General features: G+C 39.5%; 1 protein-coding gene across 2 annotated transcripts; it reads left to right on the top strand.

Annotated features, from left to right (window-relative positions):
- SH2D1A (SH2 domain containing 1A) lies at window positions 1-25,817 on the top strand (the record flags this gene model as incomplete). 2 transcript variants are annotated; one of them, XM_079766009.1, is made up of 4 exons in its annotated part: window positions 1-137; window positions 15,937-16,000; window positions 22,084-22,225; window positions 25,764-25,817. In XM_079766009.1, the coding sequence occupies 4 exons, from the start codon at window positions 1-3 to the stop codon at window positions 25,802-25,804; spliced, it is 384 nt and encodes a 127-aa protein (XP_079622135.1). The 2 variants fall into 2 exon arrangements, with proteins under 2 accessions (XP_079622135.1, XP_079622136.1); XM_079766010.1 differs by having other exon boundaries at window positions 22,084-22,216; window positions 25,764-25,804.

The following is a 25,817-nucleotide window of genomic DNA, read 5'->3' as shown; positions in this document are numbered from 1 at the left end:
ATGGACGCAGTGGCTGTGTATCATGGCAAAATCAGCCGTGAGACAGGGGAGAAGCTCCTGCTTGCCACCGGTCTGGACGGCAGCTATTTGCTGAGGGACAGTGAGAGTGTCCCAGGGGCGTACTGCCTGTGTGTTCTGTGAGTACATTGTGGGGTGGCTGGGCCTGGGGCTTGCAGAGGGTGGGCACGGGCAGTGGGTATGGGTGGTGGGGGCAGGCAATGTGCTTTCTCAGGTCCAGCCCAGGGCCATGGTGGACCATGCTGTGTATTTCACTCGCTTGGCCTCTTGATCTCCATAAAAGGCCTCCCCAGGACCTTTTGGTTCAGTTGCAGAGAACTCCTTTTTGAGTGGGGAAATGAAGTCTGGAATTTACCTTTGTTCAGGGAAAGACCCAGGATCCCGACTTACCACTTCCCCTTTGTCCTCTAGTATAGGCCAGCAAGGTAGAGGCCTGGGATGATGGAACAGCCAGATTTAGGGCCACCAGCATCTGAGAGAAAGAAAGGCTTCTCCCCAGCTTTCTTTAAATGGATTTGGAGGTATCATCTCAAAAGAAGACCATCAACTTCAGGAAGAGGAAGCAGACTAAGAAACTAAATCCATTACTTTGAGAATGCAATGTCATTTTCAGTAGGCTGCTGAAATGGGGAAGTTTGTGAGTAAAACTGCCTCTCTGGATCTGCTTATTCAGCTTCCTTTAGAAGAGCTGTGTCTGGGGCAGGACCCCTTCTTGATAAAAGCTAGTACAGACAAAAGTTGTAAAGGACATGGAGGGAGAACACCCTTGTTATGAATCAGCTTTGCCCTTCACCTAGGCACATCTATGTCTAACGCCCCATTTTGAATCAAAAGCAACTTCGTTTTTGCTCCAGGGCTCCAGAGTCATGTGGATCTGAGACCTAATCCTGTGTTAGTCCAATGCTAGGTTTGTGACTTTAGCAAGTTAACCATTAGTCCCTCAGTTTTCTTATCTATAAAATGGGTATAATATTACTACCTACCTCATAGAATTGTGAGGGTTAAATGCCATAATTCAAGTAAAAATTTGAGCACTGGACCTGAGACACAGTAAGCTGTAAATGTAAGCTATTATTACTATTATATATTTTCTTTTAGTCAGTTTCTTTCAGTATCCATGGGACATTTCTAAGGAAGTACGTAGCTCAATTACTTTTTGTCAGCAGGATATAAACACCCATATGAAAACACCAGCTCTGCACAGTAGGTTCTAGATAGAAACAAAATGAGGGAAAATGCTTGGTAGTAATTTCGGTATCTAATGATACACTGCAAGGTTTTAAAGTACTTCCTGGGCCAATGAAGAAAGATTATACCGAGGCTGGTGACAGAGGATTTTCATTTATTTACTTACTTATTTATTTATTTATTTATTTATTTATTTATTTATTTATTGATCAAGCCATGTTTGTGGCAACTGTCAGGCCACGCTAAACGCATTTATTATAAAGGCTTCAAAGGAAATACTTGGAAGCTATTCAATCTTTGGGCTCATATCTTTGTTTTGCTTATATTGTGTTTTTTTTTTCCCCTCAAGCGGAAACTGGGGAAGGTCAATGAAAACCAAGTAGTATTCTTAGGCTCTGTTCTTCTCAAAAGAAGATGGAAAAGTGAGTGGACCAGTCCAGCCGGTGTAGCTCAGTGGTTGATCATTGACCTATGAAACAGGAGGTCATGATTCGATTCCCAGTTGGGACACATGCCCAGGTTGTGGGCTCCGTCCCCAGTGTGGGGCGTGCAGGAGGTAGCTGATCAATGATTCTCTCTCATCATTGATGTTCCCATCTCTCTCTCCTTCCTTTCTCTCTGAAATCAAATAAGTGTTCTCTCCTGTCTCTCTTACTACATCTCTTTATTTTTCTTCAAGGAGCTTTAAACTACCTGACATTTGCTTGTTTACTTATTTATTGCCAGGCTCTCGTACTAAAATGTAAACTTCCATGGGGGTAGGACATTGTTTCGTACACCAGGAACACAATCTGGCACATAAAAGGTACACAATATATATTTTTGAATTAATGAATGAACCATCAAAGCAAATACTGTTTCTTACTACTAAGAGCTTTGGATTGATATCAGGAGGCCAGTGTGTGGAACTCTGGGGAAGTCACTCAACTTCTCTGGGTTCTGGTTTCCATATTTGTAAAACAGGAATAGTAATGTTTTCCCTGCCTTTTCCATAAGATTGCTGTTTATAAAATAGGCAAAAGACAAGGACAACTTTAGCCTTCTGCCCCTGTAGGCCAGGATCACATAAGAAATTAATCTAGGCAGGTGGGGACTTCTCAAACATTTAAGTTTTCATCCAAAGGGAATCTTGCATAAATACAGCTTATTTATTTCTTTTAATTTTTAAAGTATCTGCTTTTAAAATTTATCTTTATTATTGAAAGTACTAGAGGCCCAGTGCACAAATTCATGCACCAGTAGGGTCCCTCGGTCTGGCCTGTGGGATTGGGCCAAAACTGGCTCTCCAACATCCCCTGAGGGGTCCCGGATTGTGAGAGGGTACAGGCCAGGCTGAGGGACCCCATCAGTGAACAACAATGGCTGGGGAGGGATGTGGGAGGTTGGCCAGCTGTGGAGGGACTGCAGGAGGGCTCCAACATTGACCCCCTCCACCCTGCTCCAGCCCTGCCCAGGCCTTCACTGCACTATTGTCTGTGTCCATGGGTTATGCATATGTGCATACAAGTTCTTTGGTTAATCTATCCCCCCTCCTAAATTCTCCCCCTCACCTTCCCTCTGAGATTTGTCAGTGTGTTCCATGCTTCCATGTCTCTGGATCTATTTTGTTCATCAGTTTATTTTGTTCATTAGATTCTACATATGAGATCGTGTGATACTTGTCTTTTCAGTTTTTATGACTGAATTTCCATGCAAATCTCCTTATGCAGTTGCAGAAAATAGTAGGCAAATTGGGAGTCCCCCTAGCATCTTTTGATGGGCACATTGGAGCCCTCCAAGTCTTAGAGGGTGACTGCCAGACTTTGCTGCAAAGGGAAGACACTAGGATATATTGCTTTTTATGAGAGTTTCTCAACGTTTTTGAGTCAGGAGTCCCTTTTGATAAACATAACCCTTTCTTCCCCTCTAATTTTAGTACTAGGCTGTAATAACAAAATCACATTTCATTTTTAAATAAACCATGCACTTATTTTAAACAAAAACATATATGCTTATGATGTGTAGTAGAAATAACCATGTAAATGGTGTCATATACACATGAACAATAAGGTATAGCTAATAAACATTCAGTGATTATAGGGTTTGCTCAGAATAGTTTCTCATTCTATCTTCTGTTTACTCCCATTATTCAAAAAGGTTTGGTTGAGCTTTAGTTTCTGTATTTTTAATGTAGGAATATAACATTGCATTTGCCTTCAAACTATAAACTATACTTTAAAACTATGCTTGTTCCTTTCCTCAGTTCTGAACCCTCAGTCATGGCCTTCAGATAGTCCTTTTCCCCTGTTCAGTTTTGGAAAATTGAATCTCATAAAGTACTAAAGAAGTTTTCTATTTATAGGACTGCTCACCTACATTTAAAGTGAGAAATTGTTCTTTAACTATTTTCAATAAATAAACCTATATTTTTGTAAAGTAAGTCTATTAAAAATAGTTCTTAATATCTATTCATATTATAGGAAATTTGAAAATATAGATAGTGGGAATTAGGGAAAAACCATATATAGTTTTATAACCTAAAGACAATTATTGAAAATTAAGTTGATTTTCTTCTAAATTTTAATTTTAATTTTAATTTTTTTTCGTAAACACACATATGCTCTTACAATAATTGTATTCTGATGAGTTTTCTGCTTAACATGAAAAAAACCATTCTCCCTGACCGGTTTTCTCAGTGGTTAGAGTGTCAGCCTGCAGACGCTCCCCGGCCCATGTCAGGATGCAAGCAGGAGGCAACCAATCAATGTGTCTCTCTCGCTCTCCCTCCTCCCTCCCTTCCACTCTGTTTTCTAAAAAAATCAATGGAAAAAATATCTTTGGGTGAGGATTTTAAAAAATCTCACAAAACACCCATTCATATGTAATGTTCTTACAAATGATTTTTAAACATTTTTATTTTTTAAAAACATATTTTTATTGATTTCAGAGAGAGGAAGGGAGAGGGAGAGAGAGATAGAAACATCAATAATGAGAGAGAATCATTGATTGGCTGCCTCCTGCACACTCCCTACTGAGGACAGAGCCTGAAAGCCAGTCAAGTGCCCTGATTGGAAATTGAACTGTGACCTCCTGGTTCATAGGTTGACACTAAACCACTGAGCCACGCCAGTTGGGCTCAAACATTATTTTTAATGGCTGCATGATAGTCCAGCCAGTGACTGTACTATATTGTCCTTAACCAATAATCTACTTTTAGACATTAGAATAATTCCACTTTTCGCTATTATAAATTCCATTATGATTACTATTTCAGTCCATAAAGTTTTCTTTTTATTTGTGATTACTTCTTTAGAATACATTTTAAAGATGTGCAATTTCTAAGTCAGAAAACATGAACAGCTTGGGATTTTTGATGTATACATGATCTTCGAATATTTTTTCCTAAATGATTCTTCCAATTCATATATTTGTTCACCAGTAATGCATGAGAGTGTCCATTTCACCACACCATCCCTAGAAGTGAGAAATCCTATTTAAAAAAATTCTTGAAATTTAGTGTCTCTTTATTTCATATTTCTTTGATTAGTGATTGTCTTTTTTATAATTGGAAAGCTGCTGTAGTTCTTCGTTCATGAATTGGCTCTTTATGTACTTTACCCATTAACCATTTGGATCTTACTATTTTTCTTAACACATTATGGGTTTTTATATACTTATTCTTGATCTGTTGAAAGTATCTTTTCTCAGTTTCATGTTTGCCATTAGTTTTCTTTGACACACAGAAAAATTAACATTTTTAGTAGTCAAATCTGTCACTCATTTTCTTTGTGTTTGATTTCTTTCTTTGCTTCCCAGTTTAGACAGTTATTTCTCCTCCAGAAATGTCATAAAAACTTCATTCAATTTTTCTTTTTAATTTGTGGTTTGGTTAGTTTATATTTAACACTTTAATTTCATTTAGAATTTTATTTTAATGTGGAGAAAAGATCTAATTTAATTTTGTTTTGAAATAGCTAACAATGGTCCCATAAAATTTATAAATAGAATTTTCATTCCTCATTGATTTATTAGCCTCCTTTACCATATATTAAATTCTTACATATAACAATTATTGTTTTGCAACTATCTGTTTGGCTCAATTGATCTATTTATTCTTATATTACCAGCACTATCACATTGTGGGGGCGGGAAAATAAATTTTCCTTCTATCCTTGTAAGTTCTTCTGCTTGGACTAATAATCAAATTAACATGAGACAGATTAACAGAACAAAATGACCAAATTTATTACATATATACATACGGGCTTCAATAAGAATATGAAACCTTAGGACATATTGGGCAGTTGAAGTTTGTTTACATGCCCTTCTGGACTAAGGAGAGGGAGGCAGGGGTATGGACTTCAAAGGGAAAGTAAGCAATTCACAGGTAGTTGAGAAAGAGCAAACACATGGTAAATGATTTCTTGTTGGGCCACCCAGAAATAATATGACACAGAAGAGAATCTAACAAACAGACTTGCTTTGATCCTCTCTGTCTGCCACATTTAATTCGTATGTGCTAAAGTGAATATGCTAAGGTTTCATTCCTGAAGCAGTTTTTTTTTTCTATCTGAATTCCCTTAGGGAGATAAGGGGGAGGAAAAAAACTCAAAACTTCTTGAGTTTGTTAGGTTTTAGTTTTAGCTAGAAACAATCTGCATGGCAGCATGACACTCTCTGGGGAGACTCATTTTGGAGTAACATAACGTTTTAATACATTAAAAAAGTATTTGCTATTCTTGCCCTGGCCAGTGTGCTCAGTGGTTAGAGTGTGGGGGTCTCATACCAAAAGGGCCTCAGGTTTGATTCCTGTACCTGGGTTGCAGGTTTGATCCCCAGCCTGATCAGGGCACATGCGGGAGGCAATTGATCGATGTGTCTCTCTCGCATTGACCTATCTCTCTCTCTCTCTCTCTCTCTCTCTCTCTCTCTCTCTCTCTCTCTCTCCCTCTCTCCCTTCCCCTTTCTCTCTAAAAATCAATGGAAAAAATATCCTCAGGTGAGGATTAACAACAATAAAAAATAATTATTTGCTATTCTTATCTGTTGGTTATTCAATTCTAGAATAATTTTGTTAAATTTAAAAAATCCCATTGGGATTACACTAATAAATAAAGGAGGAATTGTCATCATTAAGGAATTTAGTCTTCCCACCCCCAAACCTGACATGTCTTTACATTTATTAATTTTTTCATTTACATCCATCAATAAAGGTTTGTAGTTTTTTTCATGTAGGTCTTGCACAGTTTTAAGTTTATTTCTAGTTATAATGTGTATAAATGTGTGTTGATTCTTTCGTTTCTATTGTAAATAGAATCTTTTTCCACTATATTTTCTGTTGCATAGGAAAGCTATTGACTTTATGTGTTTTTCTTATATTCACCCAGTATACAAAATGCTCTCATTAATGCTAATAGTTTTAACTTAATTTTATTCTTTTTTTTTATTTTCAAGATGTGACACGTTTCTTTTCACTAAGGTACATTTGAGCTCTCACTTTTCTTCCCTTCTCATCCTCAAGGTGGATAATAATTGGAAAAGTCCCAGCTACCCACTGGGATAGTTTGATAGTGATAAGAGAAAAACTAATTTAAAATATTTAAAACAATTAGTTTGAAGAAATAGTTTATTTCCATAATTAGCATACTTCTGTACATATCTGACTTTGTTTGCTACTTATCTAATAGAATATTTGAAAGACGTGCTATTATATTCTTTAGCTTCAAGGACACATAACGAAGTCATTTGACATATATATCTTGACATAAAAGGATAATTATCTTTTTGTCCTTTAAGATTTAAAGGATGACTGGGAATAAAATGCCTATCAAATAATTTCACTGGAGAAATGGGGGAAGGAGCAGTGACAAAATAAAATCGCAACTTATCAGTTGTAACAGAGAGGAACAGTGTCACATAGAACTTGAAAGAATGAGAAATTATAACTTAACTTATAGTTTAAAAATATTTTTATTGATTTCAGAGAGGAAAGGAGAGGGAGAGAGAGAGAGAAACATCAGTGATGACAGAGAATCATTGATCGGCTACCTCCTACTTGCCCCACACTGGGGATCAAGCCTGCAACCCGGGTATGTGCCCTGACCAGGAATCGAATTGTGACCTCTTGGTTCATAGGGTGACGCTCAACCACCTTGGCTGGGCTTACAGTTTTTAAATACAATTGAATATGTGCTTTGGTGTCACCACCATAATTATTTTGGATTAATTGAGCATAATCCATTATTGGCAGAGCAAGCCAGAAGGCCAGCCTAGGATGAAATTTGAAATTTATAAACTACCAAATGGACAATTTACAGTCCAGTAAATCAAGTGCTGACTCTGGTTGACAATATAAAATTGAAGTGGCAATACTAGTCTGAAGTTTTCATTTAGGTTAAGGAAAGGGGATGTCTGGGTTGACCTCTTTTGGGCTCTTCTCTTCTGGCTTCAGCCCTTCGGCCTGATTTTGGATTCATCTTAAAACCAATTTGTTAATTAATTCCCTCTGATATAAGAGAGAGCCCAGATTTTCCAGCCAGATTCTCTTGGTATGCATCCCAACTCTGGCCATCAAGTAGCTGTTTTACCTTGGGCGAGGTACTTAAACTTACTGTGCCTCAGGTTCCTTATTTGTGAAAAGAGGGATGGTACTTACCTCATAGGGTTGTTTATGAGGATTATTGCATGAGTTAATATTTACAAAGTTAACATGTAGTAGGTATTTATTATAAATAAAAGTTCTATAAATAATTGCAATACAAAGTTAGACCATTATAGGAGTACATAAATAAAATGTTATGTGGCAGTTCAGGAGAAGAGATTATATTTATTGTCATGACTCATCAAAACTGGGGTTACAGTTTTACCATCAGACTTGAAGCTGAATGACTTTGGACAGTTCTGAAAATTCAAATTCACTCTTATAGAATGAATATTAGGCTATAAGAAATTCAGAAACTTCTTGGATCAGAGTATAGTCTCAATAATAATGGCTTTGTATAGGATACCATTCCTTTGGATATACAAGTTCTGAAATATTTGTTTAAAAATCAGTCACATTTTAATTGTGCCTTAAACTTTGCACATTGCATTAGTTTGTATAGACACAGGCAGCATGAATATTATCTTGCTTTATTTGCAGTGTCATGAAGAAATCATATATAGGTAACCTTTTTCTTTTGTGTAGTCCTTGAAGCGGTATAAAGAAGGAATTGATGTGGTTTTATCTGTTCTAAACCAAGATCTGTCCCTGACACTGACCCCTTGAGAAAATAAGTCAGGCTTCTTTCTTTTTTGTCTATTTCTAACCAGACATGTTTTTTTTTATTTCTTTATTGATTAAGGTATCACATATTTGTCCTCATTCCCCCATTCCCATCCCACACCCCTCCCCACACATGCCCCCACCCCCTGTTGTCCTTAACCGCTGGTTAGGCTCATATGCTTGCACACAAGTCCTTTGGTTGATCTCTCCCCTTTACCCCCACCCACTTTTGAGGGGGGCAGGAAAGGCAAATTTAAATATCAGCAGGGACTGAATCAGCATATCCTTTGTAATCATTAAAATGCAAAATATTAGTTAAGAAAATAAATGGAGACAACAAAAAAATCTACTGTTTTCCACCAATTATTCATTTTCTAGATTTTTTTCATGATAAAATTAAAATTCCAAGCTTATTAACATGTCTGACAAAAGGTTTGATGGGAGAAAAAAGTTAAGATTGCACTACATTCTTGGTTTGCTTGTATTAATGGAAGGAGTCACAGGAAAGGTAATCCTAAAAGGGATGTAACCGTTGCTTTATATATACACTGAGTAGCCAGATTATTATGATCTCTGAATGCATAATAATCTGGCCACTCAGTGTATATCCTATATAATAAAAGGCTAATATGCAAATTGTCCCCTTGACCAGGAGTTCAACCAGCAGGCAGGCTGGCCAACTGTACATGTCCCCTCCCCTTGGCCAGGCTGGCCGGACTCCACCCATTCACGAATTCATGCACCAGGCCTCTAATATATATATATATATATATATATATATATATATATATATATATATACTGATTGGCCAGATTATTATGCGTTCAGAGATCATAATAATCTGGCCACTCAGTATATCAGTGTGTGTATATATATATATATATATATATATATATATATATATTTTGATTAATTTCAGAGAGGAAGGGAGAGGGAGAGAGAGATAGAAACATCAATGATGAGAGAGAATCATTGATCCGCTTGCCTCCTGCATAGCCCCTACTGGGGATCGAGCCCACAACCCGGGCTTGTGCCTTGACCAGGAATCGAACCGTGACCTCCTGGTTCATAGATCACCACTCAACCACTGAGCCACACCAGCCAGGCGGGATGTAACAGTTTTTAAAAACGAATGATATTTTTATGATTTGTGATTTGCATAGGCTAGACTTGTAAAGCTCCAAATGGTAATTATACTTCTCTTTTTTTTTTCTTTGTTTCTTTCCATGGAAATCTTTAGTAAAAGGTGAACAATTTATGCAAGCTGAAGAGAAACCAGAGTATGCTTATTTTTCTTTAAAAAAAGTTATGAGTCACTTATATAACTTTATAGGGAAAATTAACATTCAAGGATCCTATCTAATAAAAGAGTAATATGCAAATTGACCATCACTCCAACACACAAGATGGCTGCCCCCATGTGGTCAAAGATGGCTGCCCCCATGTGGACACAAGATGGCCACCACAAGTTGGCCAGCAGGGGAGGGCATTTGGGAGGGACCAGGCCTGCAAGGGAGGGCAGTTGGGGACGATCAAGCCTGCAGGGGAGGGCAGTTAGGAGTGATGAGGCCGGCAGAGGAGGGAAGTTGGGGGCAACTGGGCCTGCAAGGAAAGGCAGTTGGGGGGGACCAATCCTGCAGGGGAGGGCAGTTAGGGGTGACCAGGCCTGCAGGGGAGGGCAGTTAGGGGCACACAGGCTGGCAAGGGAGTGGTTAGGGGGTGATCAGGCTGGCAGGCAGAAGCGGTTAGGGGCAATCAGGAAGGCAGGCAGGTGAGCAGTTGGGAGCCAGCAGTCCTGGATTGTGAGAGGGATATCCGACTGCCCTCTTAGGCCCAGCTGATTTAGGCAGCGCAAGGCACAATCGGGCCTAAACGGGCAGTTGGACATCCCTTGAGGGGTCCCAGATTGGAGAGGGTGCAGGCTGGGCTGCACCAGGCCTCTAGTATGTTTATATTAGTTTAAATTTACTTCTAGTTTATATACATACAGGAACAGACAGTTTTGAACAGTTGTAATCAGTGTCCACTTTTTTTCACATACTATCATTTTATATCAACATACTATAGTCCATATGCTTACATTTTTCTGAAAAATATAGGACTCTAATACCTTTGAATTTTGGTATAATTTTGAACCATTCTTTCTATTGAAATTTTCCTTATTTTGAGGAACATTTCTTAGTTAGGGATTCTTAGGTTAATTCCATTTTTTTTCACTATTAAAATAAAACTACTATGAAAACCTTTGTCAAATTACTTTTGCTTTTTGATTTCTTGAAGTGTATGAAGATGAGCAAGGTCATTACATAAAAAATAAGCACACTTTTATAGCTCTTGTTATAATTTGCCTATTTATTTTCTACAGCAGTGATTTTTCAGTGGACAGGGAGAGAGTATGTGTAGTTTGAAAAAAAATTCAATATTTTAGTTGAATTTTATATTACAAAGTTATTGTTCATAATAAAAGGTACAGAAAACAAAACTATAAAATCTTGTTGGGGAAGAGGGAGTAAATGCTTCAGAAACACTGCTCAATGAACTGAAACAATTAAAAAAAGCTTCAGCTTATATTTAAATAAAGTTTCATTCTTAATGCATAGACTGAGTGACTCTTGGGGAAATGACACAGAAGTTCCTGAGTGAGTTAAAGGAGCCAGCTTGACTTTGGGGAAATTGCCATTAATATTCCCAATGAGGTGTGGGTATTCCCTTTGCATGTTAGTCACTTTCCGGTTCTTAGAGAAATCCTGGAAATCTTGTTAAAATGCAGATTCTGATTCAGCAATTCTGGAGTAGGGCCTGAGATTCTGCATTTCTAATAAAATCCCAGGTAATGCCGATAATGTTACCCTAGGAATGTAACTTGAATCGTCCTGTTTTAGATCTCTTCTATCCTTGACATATGACAGTGAGAGCTGACTATAGGGGATCCCTCCTTGGTCAGCTACTTCAGCGACTTGAAAGGGGAAGAGATGAACTGCTGGCTTATCTGAGGGGTGAAAGAATTTTGCTCATTCAGAAATTTGAGGGGTTGGGAATAGGAAATTGTTAATATTAGATGGGTTAATCACCAGAAGTTTTATGTGTCACCGACACAGGCTTGTTCAGAGACTGAAGGAGGTAAGGACTTTTGAAGTGGTACTCAGGTTCCTGCTGCTTAACTGAAAGTGAGATAAGATCAGATTCGTTAGGAAACAATTTTCAAAACAGACTCATTTATTTTGACTAGATGAGGCTGAATGATAGTAGGGAAATAGATTCATTGTATTTTTTAGAGACCCACTGTTTTAGAAAGTGGGAAACCAGTTACTTAGAATTTTGCTTTCATTATTGCTGAGATTTTAAATAATGCCTTTCCACGTCACCTTTAATGGTACCAAATTATTGCCATTAATTGCTTCCCAGAGGGAAAATAGATTTAAGGTCTATTTCCCTGCTTCTATCTCCATTTTGTGTGACTTTAAGAAAATCATTTCAAGCTTTACGTTTGAGTTCCCATGGTGAAAAATGGAAATCAAAGCTCTTGCCTTGTTCCCTGTAGAGTGCTTACTGAAATCGGTGGACTTTGACGTAGATTTCAATTGCTTAAAAAAACATAATACTTTAACAATGTAATATTTAATATTTATTTGACATATTATACATATGCATATATTAACCTACTTTTTAAAAATATTTTATTGATTTTTTACAGAGAGGAAGAGAGAGGGATAGAGAGTTAGAAACATCGATGAGAGAGAAACATCGATCAGCTGCCTCCTGCACACCCCCTACTGGGGATGTGCCCGCAACCAAGATACATGCCCTTGACCGGAATCGAACCTGGGACCCTTGAGTCCGCAGGCCGACGCTCTATCCACTGAGCCAAACCGGTTTCGGCTATTAACCTACTTTATATATGATCTAAATATTCTGATAAGCCTTCATAACAAAAATGAAACATTTCCTATAATTGCACCAGCAATTAAATTGATCTTTTTTTTTGTTTTTTGTTTTGTTTTGTTTTGTTTTGTTTTACAAATTGAATGAAACTGATTAGAGTGTTTGGGAGTTTTTTTGTCCTTAAGGTAATCAGTGCTGATGGACATTGATTAAATATATAGTAATTTAATCCACATATTGAAGGACTTAGTACTAAAGGGGGTTAATGGTTAAATGAGGTCAGTTACTCAAGGATGACCCTCTGTTTCGAATGCTTTAGAATCATCTGTTCATTTAAGTTTAAACACATTTATTTTTATCTGAATTCAGTATGTATTCTAATCAATATTGACCCAAATTTGTAGCTAAGAATACTAATCAGAAAATATCTTCAAACTCAGATTCAGATTCATAATTTGAAATAATTCAGCATAAAGTTTACTTTTATATGAAGTAAAAATTTATTAGGCAAATTAAGTAGCATTATTATATATACTAAAATGTAATAAGTAATCTATATCTATTATAGTGTGGGGGTCAAGAGCTGGGACTCTGGAGTTAAATAGGCCTGATTCAAATCGCTCTTTGCTGCTTGATCTCTAGTGTGGCTCTGGTTACTTAACTTCTCAAAGTCTCAGTTTTCTCATCTACAAAATGAATTTCGTAAGAGAAAGCTCATAAGATTGTTGTGTGGTCCAAAAGAGATAATGCATGTACTATGGACTAAATTGTGGTCCTGTCAAATTCACATGTTGAAGCCCGAACTCCAAATGTGACTATATTAGATAGAGACTTTAGGAGATAATTAAGGTTTAATGAGGTCATAAGGGTGGGGCCCTGATCCAAGAGATGGGTGGCCTTATAAGAAGAAGAAGAGAAATCTCTTTCCATGCATGTATACAAAGAAGAGGTCATGTGAGCTCACGGCAAGAAGGTCGCTGCCTACAAACCAAGAGGAGCCTTAGAATGAAAACTATGTTGCTGGCACCTTGATCTTGGATTTCCAGCTTCCAGAACTTTGAGAAAATAAATTTCTTTTGTTTAAGCCATTTTGCTATGGCAGCCTAAGCAGACTAATACAGATTTTGGTACCAAGAAATACAGTGTTGCTGTAACAAATACCTAAACATATGGAAATGGCTTTGTAACTGCGCAATTGGTAGAGGCTAGAGGAGTTTGGAGGTGCATGCTAAGCGAAGCCTACATTGCCGTGAACAGTGTTGGTAGAGCTATAAATGTGAAAGGTCATTGATGAGGTCTCAGATGGAAATAGGAACATGTTATTAAAAACTGGAGGAAAGAATTTATATCCTTGTTATAAATGGAAAGATTTTAGCTGAACTGTGGTCTGGTGTTTTGTGGAAGGTAGAACTTGCAAATTGGATCTTTAGCAGGAGAAATTTCTAAGCGAAGTTGTTGAAGTGCCTTGGATCCTCCAACTGCTTATAATAAAATGCAAAGGGAAAGAGATGAATTCAAGAAAGCATTGAGAAGCGAAAAGAAATCAGAAATTAAAGATTTGGCAAATTCTTAGCTTACCCATATGGCAAAAAATGAGGAAACTTCTTCTGGAGAGAGAACACCAAGGGTGTGGCCAGATAATCACTCCTTAAGGAGATTACCCATGTTGTTAACTAGCCATTTCAGCAGAAGTCAGAAATAGAGTTTGGAGCCAAGCCTCCAAACTGTCAATTTGGGCCAAAAGGAATAGGACAGAGAACAGAACAATTTGGCTGCAAGCATGCTTTATCTTTTAAGAAAAGGGAAGAATGGCCTTTACGATGATTCAGAGATCACCAGTGATGCCACTCCCACCATCGGCTCAGAGTACACAGGCCCAGGAGGGCAAGTCTGCTTCTACCTAGGTTTCAAAGTGGAATTAGAACCCAACATTGCTGAGTGGGCCAGGCTACCCAGCAGAACTGTAGGGGTGACAGTGACACCCAGTGTGCCTGGAGGGCAGAGTATCAACCTGAAGAAGATTATTCTCAAGCATTAATATCTAATGGACTTGGCCTTATGAGGTTTTGGACTTGTTTAGAACCTGTCACCCTTGTTTTCCTTCCCATTTCTTCCTTTTGGAATAGGGATATCTGTCCTATGCCTGTCCCATCATTGCATTTTGGAAGCAAACAACTCTTCTGGTTCCACAGGTTCATAGCTGGGGAGGAATTTTGCCTCAAGATGACTCATACTCAGAGTCTCTGAGTATCTGATTAGCTGATATTTAGATAAAACTTTGGACTTTAGACTTTAGAGTTGATGCTTGAATGATTTAAGACTTTGGGGGCTATTGTGATGGAATGAATGTATTTTGCATATGGGAAGGACGTGACTTTGGGGGTATCAGTGGTAGAATGCTATAAACTGAGTCATGTCCCCCACAAATTCATATGTTGAAACCTGACCCCCAATGTGGATGTATTTGGAGATAGGTATTTAGAATGTATTTAAGGTTAAATGAGGTCATAATGGTGAGGCCCTAATCCAATAAGATTGGTTGCCTTAAAAGAAGAAAAAGAAAAAGAGATCATTCTCTCCATGCACGCACAAAAAGAAGAGGTCACGTGAACACATGGCAAGAAGGTGGCTGATTACAAGCCAAGAGAAGAGGCCTCAGAATGAAACCTATGTTGCTGGTACCTTGATCTTGGACTTCCAGCCTCCAGAACTGTGAGAAAATAAATTTCTTTTGTTTAAGCCACCCAGTCTATGGTATTTTGCTATGGCAGCCTGAGCATACCAATATAGCATATAAAACTCTTGGTATGTAGTAGAAATCAAATATATAGATATACAATATGCATGTACACTGAGTAATGAGGGGGAATATTTATTCCATCTGAAAGGATAAGCTGTTTTCAAGTAGTAATTTAGCAGGACTCCATTTTAATTCAAATTGCTGTTACCTCTATTTTATAATATATAGGGCATCCCCCCAAAATGTATACATACACTTTGAATAATTACAAAGGCAGTGTTTATTAAAATATATTTAATTTTCAAAATTGAGCTATAAGCTCTTAAAGTGTGTATACATTTTTTAGGACACCCTGTATTATAAAGTAACATAGTAATAGTAATCTAGGAATATAGTATTACATTTATTATACTTACAATTAACATTATTATTCCTATTATTTTAAGTGGGCCTGATAGTACTTTATCCCAGTGAAATGTTTTCACTTTAATGCTCTATATGTACTGAAAAATAATAAGGCTATACTTAGTTAAATCTATTTAATAATTCATGATTTTTACCAGTTGCAACACAGGTCTCTAGTTTGTTTCTGTCTGAATTTTCTCTCAACTAGACACATCTTTAGGAGTGTGAGCTCCTACATTTTTTTAAAGGAAAAGATAAAGAATGGTTATTGGAAACTGTGATCTACTGGATATAATATGAAAGCCAATTAGATTCCCCAGGTTTTTGTTCCTATGAATTCATGGTGCCATATGTGTGTGTCCCAGTATATGTGACATTTATATGTAATAGTAAAGCTCAAATTGAGAGCATCCACTTGTTATTTTGGAATTTTTCAGTAATGGAGTTTATTCTTTCACAGGTATCAAGGTTACATTTATACATACCGAGTATCCCAGACAGACACAGGTTCTTGGAGTGCTGAGGTATATATCTTTTATTTTTACTTCTGTGGGTATCAGGGAGGTGTTTGGATTTAGGCTGGTTTTATAAAAGAGCTGTCAAATCCTACATTCCCCAAATATTCATCAGATTCAAATCACTAAAGCGGCAATCCAAAAGTGTTCATGGATCATTAAGAAGCCTCTAGAGAATTTTGGTCCCAGTTCTGTTTAACCACCATTGTATGGCGTGGTCTCACCTTGGGGAAAAGAATAAAAAATGTGGAGCTGTGTCAAACTTTTAGTGCCTATGCAAAATTTTAGAAAGCATATAAAAATGTGTACAATAATTAAATCAGCAATTATTTAGTGAATGGTACCACTATGAGTGTTGCTGCTGTGGGGGATTATTTTCTCAAAGCTTATAATACTCCTGGGGAGATACAACATGAATTAAATAGCAATCTGAGAGCCTGGACTTTGCTGTTAGGTGGATCTGGGCTCCAAGTTGGGTCTCCCTTCCTCCCTGATAGGTCTATGACCTTGGGCAGGTTACTTAACTTTTCTATGAACCAGTTTCTTCATCTGTATAATGAGCTTAAAAATAGTCCCTTATTCATAGGGCTTAGTTTATGATTAATAAGATAATGCATATGAAGAACGTTCTTAACCACAAGACCTAGAACATAGTAAGCCCTCAAAAATGTGAACTCGCCCAAATTGCTAACAATATGATTGTATATAATAAAGTGCTACCTTATTTATCACAGGAGTTCAAAGAAGGGAGGGTTTTCCAAGTATTAGGGTAACCAGGGATGCTCTAAGTTTGAAGGCAGGACTCCCGACTAAGCCAAGTGGGAAGGACATGGAGAGGTGGAATAGAGATAGAGGGAACATGGCAGTGGTTTTTAAGCTATACTCTGCAAAATATTAATGTTTCTTTCACCTGGGTGTCTTGGGGTTGTCTGGGGGTTGCAGAGGCAGAGAAGGACATAGGCAGGTAGGCTTTGGGTTCGCAGTTTGTCTTTAATCTGAGCAGTTCTCTTTTATTTTGTTTATCACCTAGAGTTCTGAGTAAGATTTCATTAGAAAAATGGGTTCTGATAGCTTTGAAAACATTTGAAAGTCACTGTATCATGGCAAGAAATACCTGTAGAATGATTCTATTTCCATGTACAAGGGTAGTATATCATACTAGGGGCCCGGTGCACAAAATTCGTGCACTGGGGTTGGGGGGTCCCTCAGCCCAGCCTGCCCCCTCTCACATACTGGGTGCCCTCAGGGGATGTCCTACTGATGGCTTAGGCCTGCTCCCCACACTCCTTTGTGGGAGGCAACCGGGCTGATCAGGGGAAGGTACCAGCCCCATCACCCTGCTGCTGCAGCCACTGCCAGTCACCACAGCCACCAAGGTGTTTTCATCAACACGGACTCCAGTCCCTTCACCAAGAAAAAATGACAACTTTCTTTAGGCATTTTCAAGATGTGTCTTTCATAGGATATGCATTTTTTTTTTTTAATCCTCACCTGAGGGTATGTTCCCATTGATTTTTAGAGAGTGTGGAAGAGAGAGGGAGAGACAGAGAGAAACATCAATGTGAGAGGGACACTTTGATTGGTTGCCTCCTGTATGAGCCCTGACCATGGGCACCAGGCTGGGGGGCATGCAGGGACCCCTGGGCCGCACGCAGCGGTGGCCGCCGGGGGTCTCCACACACCCCAGAGGCCAGCAGCCAGCCCCCCATCGTGTGCGCCAGGCTGGGGGCGTGGACCCAAACTGCCTCTTGGTGCTGGAGCATTCCCAAGCGGCTGGGGGCACTATGGTAACACGGGATGTTTCCGCCCCGCCCCCAGCCCCTTGGCACCTGCACCTATAGGCTCAAAGTGGCCAGGGGGCGTTCTGGGACCCCTGCCACTCAGGACCTAAGCAAGGGGCCTACAGGCTCGGACTGGCCTCGGTCCTGAGGATGTTTTCGGGACCCAGCCCCTTGGCGCCTGCACCCTTAGGCTTCAAGTGGCCAGGGGGCATTCTGGGCCCCTGCCGCTCAGGACCTAAGCGCGGGCCTACAGGCTCTGAGTGGCTTGGGTCTGGAGAATGTTTCCCAGACCCCAGACCTCTGCAAGTGTTTGGGGGTGGGAACATTCCCGTGTCGCTATGGCGAGGCGGGAATATTCCCGCCCCGCCAAGGCTCCCAGTGGCCAGGGGGCGTTCTGGGGCCCCTGCCGCTCAGGACCTAAGTGCAGGCCTACAGGCTCTGAGCGGCCTGGGTCCGGAGGATGTTTGCGGGACCCAGGCCGCTCAGCGCCTGCATATACAAATTAACTGCCATCTTGTTTGCTCTGATTGGCTGTGGGCATAGCGGAGGTGCAGTCAATTTGCATGTTTGTCTATTATTAGGTTAGATATTACCAATGTAGAGGATCCTACAACTGAAACTTTTGACCTCAAATGCTTTCTCTGATATCCGACTCTTTAAAACAGTCTGTTTTTATGACAAGAGCACTTCTTTGTGAGCTGTTTGAAAACATAAATGCTAATATCAACCTCTGTTAATAACTCAATAAATCTATGCATTTAAGAAATTCTAAATCCTAGACTTAAAAAAATTAAAACAGCTCCAATGTTTACAAATTCATCAGTAAACCAGAAAGCATAAATTGCAACTACAAATGTTTTGAACTACTGAGATGAATCAGGGCAACTTTTCAAACACACTGTTGCTTTATATCAGGATAATTAATACTGCAGTACTAATTAGAGGAAACCAGTACCATTTGGAATAAAAATTATTTATACTTGTTTATTTTTAAAAAATATCTGCATTGTTGCAGAGATGATTAACTAAGAAATTAAATTTCATTTATTATGAAGAATAGTTGTGTATGATATCTACACGTATATTTGTATGTAATTTGACCTGGACTAGCTGTTCTCCCTAGTGAAGTAGCCTTCAGCTGTGGAATGACAGTTTTTATGAAAAGGGTCTTAAATGATCAGGGTTTAGCTAACCATGTCTTCAGACTTGTTTTCTTTTGTTTCAAGTATAACATTATATGCAGATTGTTACATACTTGTGATCATGTTAAGGAAGAGAGGACTTACTGAACATAAATAAGTCTCATGCTTTTGTCTGTTTTGACCCTATTTATATAAAAATATAGTGATATTGCAATTCTCTGCACCAAGAGAGCAGAATGTTGGCATTTTTTTTCCAAAGGGAAAAGAGTTTTAAAAAACTCTTTAGATTTATTTTTTGAAATGCATATTGCATTTTTTCCCTGTCTGCTAACTTTGCCTTCTCTATTGTATTTTTGCTAAGGTGAATATTAAACTAGTGTGTATTCCCAGAGCTCATATCACCTGGATGAAAGAAATTTTTCTAGAGCATATTGAAGGCCAGCTGTGGTCTGAAACATGTTTCCACAGATAACTAAGAGTTGACAATATGGGAAATGTCCAAATTTGAACAATAGCTTAGTTCAGTGACAGGATGGGAGTTGTCAGTGGTACAATTCTTGTGGTAAACGTATTTTCAAAATTGGGTAAATGACAGATATTTGCACTGTGTTCAGAACAATGTTTTAGTTTCACACTGCAGGAAAAATCATGGCAGTAGGATTCCATCCTCTGTGCAAAGATTGTGCAAGGAATCTAGGTAAGGCTGAGATTTGTTTCAAAGAGTGGAATAAAATTGAATCCTGGATCCACTGGATTATGAAAGATAAATATTTATGTGAATTTCTAGTTTTATTTATATATTTATTTTTAAAGCAGGGTTTTTTATTTTATTTATTTATTTTTTAATTCTCACCCGAGGATATTTTTCCATTGATTTTTAGAGAGACTGGAAGGGAGGGGGAGAAACACATAGAGAGAAACACATCTATTGGTAGAGGTAGAGGTATGTGCCCTTGACCAGAATCAAACATGAGACCCTTCAGTCCACAGGCCGAGGTTCTATCCAAAATAATACTATTTTATTTCATGTCCAATGACTGAGCAAAACCGGCTAGTACAGAATTTCTAGCTTTAGATAGACTTTTAAGTTTTATTATTGCCTAGTGTGACTCAGGCTAAAATTTTGCTAAATTGTTAACTCAGAGAATCCTACATACAGTCACCTATCATTTATGAACATGTGCATTGCCAGAAGTGACTTGTAATAATTGTAGGAACCTCTCCCTGCTGACTTTAGGGCCTTTGGGCTTTTCTGGTTATTTGATCATCAGTAGATCGGTAAATGTTAAATAATTTTACTTGTTAACCTAAGCAAAGCACTATAAATGAGGTCAGCCATTTGCCAACAAAACAGTCATCCCCAATTCAAATTGTTTTAATAAATCCAGTGCTGTTATTCCTCTCTGTTAACGTGGATAATCAAGTGCTAACTGCATATAAGTCCCCATAAAAAAGTTGATAAATGATTTTACAAGCCATAAGAACAGCTAAGATGTGTGGTTTGAAATCTTTCCACACTGGGGGAGTGTATAGTTTCTCTTCTGGTTGGTGACTCTAACTTTACTATAACCTGTTTGGTCTAGCCCTGATCGGAAAGGCAAGAGACGAGGTCCTGGGATATAGAGCCATTTCTGCCTCTGGTCATCTGTGGGACCTTGGGCAAGATGAACTATCTCTTTGCATTTCTATTTTTTTTTAAATCTGTCAAACGAGAATAACCAAATCAGCCAATAACTGCCAATCTCTGAGGAACCAGTAGGAACCAGAGGTGGGAAAGTGTTTTGAAAATGAAAAAAAGTGCTCTAAGGAAGATATAAGGAGGTATTTTATAAAATCTCTAAATTGCCTAGAACTTGCCTTTGCAATTTGGAGATTTTATCTTGGAGCCAAAGAACTGTTTGGACCCCTGCAAGAATGACCGTGTTATTTTGGATGAAGTAGAGTTCTGGGAACGTGTTTTTATAGGGTTGGAGCTGAGTGCAAGAGTGGTCTCTACCTACTGATGATCCTAGCTGTGTGAGCCTGAGTGGACACTAATTCAAAGCTCAAAAGAACTTTCCCAGTGCTTTCACTGAAAAATTACTTACTCCAATGCAGGAAATGACTGAGAGTTACTATGGACAGTGTGCTGTCTTCAGCTTTTAGCCTAGTTGGCAGAATTCTACATGCCAGCCCTCATGTTTTCTCATTAAATGCTAACAAACAGCTCCCACCTCAAAAATTTTCCAGATGGAATAGCTGAAAAACAGCTTTCTAAAAAAACTAGTCATTGTTCAATTGCCTATAGCAATACTATTTTATTTCATGTCCAATGACAGTTTTGAGATGATGCCTAAAGCTTGGCTCATAAGCCTTTGCAGGAAATTGTTATTGATTTCAAGCTGTGTTTTTGCAAGAGAACTGATGTCAGGAAAGGAATACATTTTACTAGTCACTTGCAAATAATGATGTCTTCGGAAACAAACAAACAAATAAATAATGGTGACCTTATACAGACTTTCATTTTCGTGTCATAGACAAAACTTTGTCACAGTGAAGTGTTGAAGCAAGAGTAATTTGGGGGAGGAAACGGAAGTTTCCCAAGGAGGAGAAAATTTAATGTGAAGGATGAGGCAGGACATATTGTGAGGTGAGCATATAAGGACTAAATTAGCGATGCATTGTGTGTATGATAACAGTCAATTTTAATTTCCTGTGTAGCATTTTATATTGTGGGATGATGACAGGGAGGATACGTGGCAGTGGTTTTGTTTTGTTTTTGTTCTTCAGACTTTTTATTAATGACCTGTAGGATCTAAGTTTTTTCTGTGTTTAACCGCATCTTCTAAGTTGGTGAATTCATTGTAGGTAATGGCCTGTATACCCTTAGAGGTTCGGGATGTATGATGGGTAGCAGGCAGGAAGGGCAAGGCAATGAGCAAGAGCTTGTACAAACTAATACCACCCCTGGGAGAACTGGAATGACAGCTCATTAGCTCCTCTTGCAAGGAAATTCAGCCAACCAAAGTAAGCTCTTCTGGGATGTTGTTTTTTCTTCTTCCTTATGTTTTTCAAATATTTGAACAAGTTACACAAATGTTACCTCTCTAAACATTCCTCACACATTTTGTAGGGCTTTTCGTAGCATTATAAGGTAGTTGAATAATTTTCTTGGCCTCTTATTTTCCAGACAGCACCTGGGGTTCATAAAAGATTTTTTCGGAAAATAAAAAATCTCATTTCAGCATTTCAGAAGCCAGATCAAGGTATTGTAATACCTCTGCAGTATCCAGTTGAGAAGTCTTCAGCTAGAAGTACACAAGGTACTACAGGTATGGTTTACTGTTAATTTTTCAAAATTTTATTATTATTTTTTAAAGTATATTTTTATTGATTTCAGAGAGGAAGGGAGAGGGAGAGAGAAATAGAAACATCAATGATGAGCATCATTGATTGGCTGCCTCCTGCATATCCCCTACTGGGTATTGAGCTGACAACCCAGGCATGGGCTGTTGACCAGAGTCAAACTAGGGAGCCTTCAGTCCATAGGCCAACACTCTACCCACTGAGTCAAACTGGCCAGGATCAAATTTTTATTTTAATTACAGTTGACATATATAATCATATTAGTTTCAGGTGTATGACATAGTGATTCAACATTTATTAACTTATGAAGTGATCACCACAGTAAATCTAGTACCCATCTGACATCATACATAGTTATTATGATACTAGAGGCTCGGTGCATGAAATTTGTGCATGGGGGCGGGGTCCCTCAGTCCGGCCTGCGTCCTCTCACAATCTGGGACCCCTTGGGGGATGTCAGGCCTAAACCGGCAGTCAGACATCCCTCTCACAATCTGGGACACTGCATGCACCAGTGACCATACTTTTCATATAGGTGAAAGGCATCTTGCTGTTGTATGGGCAGCTACATTTTTTTGCCCTGATTATAAAAAGTAGTACATAACATGATCCTTCTGAGTCAGTAGTACCATTGTCTCCATCTTATGGGTGGAAAAACTGAAGCAGAGAGAAGTTAAGTAATTGGCTTTGTCACACAATTATAAATGTCAGAATCAGGGCTGACCACAAAATGTGCAAGCCAGAGTCCATGCATGTCATGGCTGCATCATCCTGTTTTTTCAGTGTCAGAGTAGCCTTGCCAGGTTTTAATTTTTAAATCTAAGAGACTGTTCCCAATATGTAGGGTAGGGTCCCTAGGCCTGGCTGGAAATCAGGGTTATCTGTGGGGCGACCGGCAGGAGGGGCAATTGGGAGGCCCCCACTGGCACCTGCCTTGGCTGGTGGCTTGGTGCTGCCCACTGGCCGGCTCTGTCTCCCCCGATCACCGCTGCCGGTCGCCTCCCTTTCAGGGGGCAGATGCTCAATGCAGGAGCTGCCCTCAACCAGTAGGGGGAAGCTCCTGAGTTGAGTGTTGGCCCCCTGGTGGTCAGTGCACGTCATAGCAACCAGTCGTTCTGCTGGCTGTTCTGCTGTTCGGTTGATTTGCATATTAGGGTTTTATTTTATAGAATTTTTTTTTTTGAATTTTTGACTGTATTCCCTATGCTGTGCTTTACATCCCCGTAATAATAAAAGGGTAATATGCTAATTAGACCATACATCTTCTGGACATCATTCCGGATGCCCTTCCTGATGAAGCCATGGCCGGAGGCAAGCCAGCCTGGGTCCAGGTGCCTGCGGGCGGCCTGGAGGAAGCCAGCTGAGGTCCCAGGTGCCTGCGGGTGGCTGGAGGGAAGCCAACCTGGGTCCTGGGTGCCAGAGGAAAGCCGGTGCTGGCAGCTGGGGGAAGGAAGGCCTAAGTGGAAGTTTGTACTTCTTAGTGTCCTTCCCTTTTTTTCTCCCAGATTCCCACCCTACTGTTAATTTTTGTTGGGATTTGGAAGCTTGAGGTTATGAGCCAATCTATTCATAAACATATAGTTACTAGTGGCCCGGTGCACAAAATTCGTGCACGGAGGAGGTGTTCCTTAGCCCGGCCTGCACCCTCTCCAATCTGGGACCCCTTGAAGGATGTCCTACTGCCGGTTTACAGGGATCAGGCCTAAACCGGCAGCCGGACATCCCTCTCACAATCCGGGACTGCTGACTCCAGCCACTCACCTGCCTGCCTGCCTGCCTGCCTTATTGCCCCTAACCACTCTGCATGTCTGCCTGCTCACCCCCAACTGCGCCCGCTGCTGGCCTACTCTCCCCCAAATGCCCCCCCACCAGCCTGATCATCCCTAACTGCCCCCTCTGATGGCCTGCTCGCCCCCACCTTTCCTCCCCATTGGCCTGCTTACTCCCTACTGCCCCCCTGCTGGCCTGCTCACTCAAAACTGCCCCCCCCATCCTGATGACCTCCAACTGACCCCCACTGATGGCCTGCTCACCCCCAACTGGTCCCCCTGCTGGTCTGCTTACCCCCAATGGCCCTGCCCCCCACTAGCCTGATCACTCACAACTGCTGTCCCATCCTGGCCTGATCACCCACCAGCGACCCAAGGTCCCAGCCCCTCCTTTTTTCCTTTTTTTCTTTTTTTCAGCGCCTCCTTGAGCAGAGGCCAGGGCCGGCTGGAAGCAAGTAGCTAGGATTTATTTATCTTCTATAATTGAAACTTTGTAGCCTTGAGCGGAGGCCAGGGCCGGCCAGGGCACGCAGGAAGCTTGGCTTCCTCCATTGCCAGGGCAACCCAAGCCTCCTGCTTGCTCCAGTTCTGTGGCCGGCCTCCATCTTGGTTGGTTGGGCTAATTTGCATACTCGCTCCTGATTGGCTGGTGGGCGTGGCTTGGCATAGCGGAGTGATGGTTAATTTGCATGTTTCTCTTTTATTAGTGTAGATAGGAAGTTCTATAAGAAAAATGCAATGAGAAAGTAGATGTAGCCAGCAAATCAAGTGAAAGGGGAGGAGACTATTCCCATGCTTTGATTTCAATATGCTGTTCTATAAAATTTAATGAAACTAACACAAAATAATATTGACTGTAAACTGTACTTGAAAAAGTAGAAAGAAATTTTATAGTAAAAATCCCTGCAAAAATGTAAAAAATTCTACGAGCCCACAACATTCCATCTTATTCTCCCCATTCTCTTTTGTCAATACATAAGTATCATTTCAGTTCACTAATTCAGACACAAATAATGTGCAAGAGGGGACAACTCAGAGAACACCTGGGTGTCCTTTGCCTTTGCTTAGTAAATTAGATTTTCCTTTCAGGAGGGAGAAGCTAATGTTAGCCTGGCCCACGTGATCCTGATTTCTGAATTTGTGGTGCCTGAATTAGTGAAATTTTACTGTAGCAAAGAAAATGAAATTAGTAGACTTTATTATTCCACAGGCACAAATTGTTACATTTCCTGAGCAAAGCTATTTTAGTGCACGTGTCAGGCTAATGACCAAATACTAGCCAACGTCTGCAGCCATCAGATATGTAATTGTTTAGTCATCCATTGAAAGGGGTTAATCATTTGTTTGGAGTAAGAAGATATGCCTGATAGAAACAATAAATATTTATGATAAAAGAAAATGAGTTGATATATCTCTTTTTTTTGACAGAGACCCGGGCTCAAGCATAAAGTAAGAATTAGACTCAAGTGGTAAATTAAATTAATGAATAGTTGACTTTTATCATAGACATGGAAATAGAACTCCAATTTAGAAATTGCCTAATTGTTCTTTTCTGCTCTGCATTTCATAATTTATAAATCAGTTTTAAGCATTAGTTCCTTGAGCTATATCATTGGGTTGTACCTCTGTGAGCTTTATGCAGTTGGAAATTTTATGATTATAAGTTCGAGTTAACCAGTAATCTTAATAGCTTCCAAATTTATCTTTCTTAATTTTTGTTATTATTTTTCTTTAGGGAGAAGAGAAGATCCTGATGTCTTCCTGAAAGCACCATGAAGAAAAATAAAAG

This window comes from Cnephaeus nilssonii, assembly GCF_951640355.1.
Source record: "Cnephaeus nilssonii genome assembly, chromosome: X".
Classification (NCBI taxonomy): domain Eukaryota; kingdom Metazoa; phylum Chordata; class Mammalia; order Chiroptera; family Vespertilionidae; genus Cnephaeus; species Cnephaeus nilssonii.
This window is presented reverse-complemented; position numbering and strand designations above follow the sequence as displayed.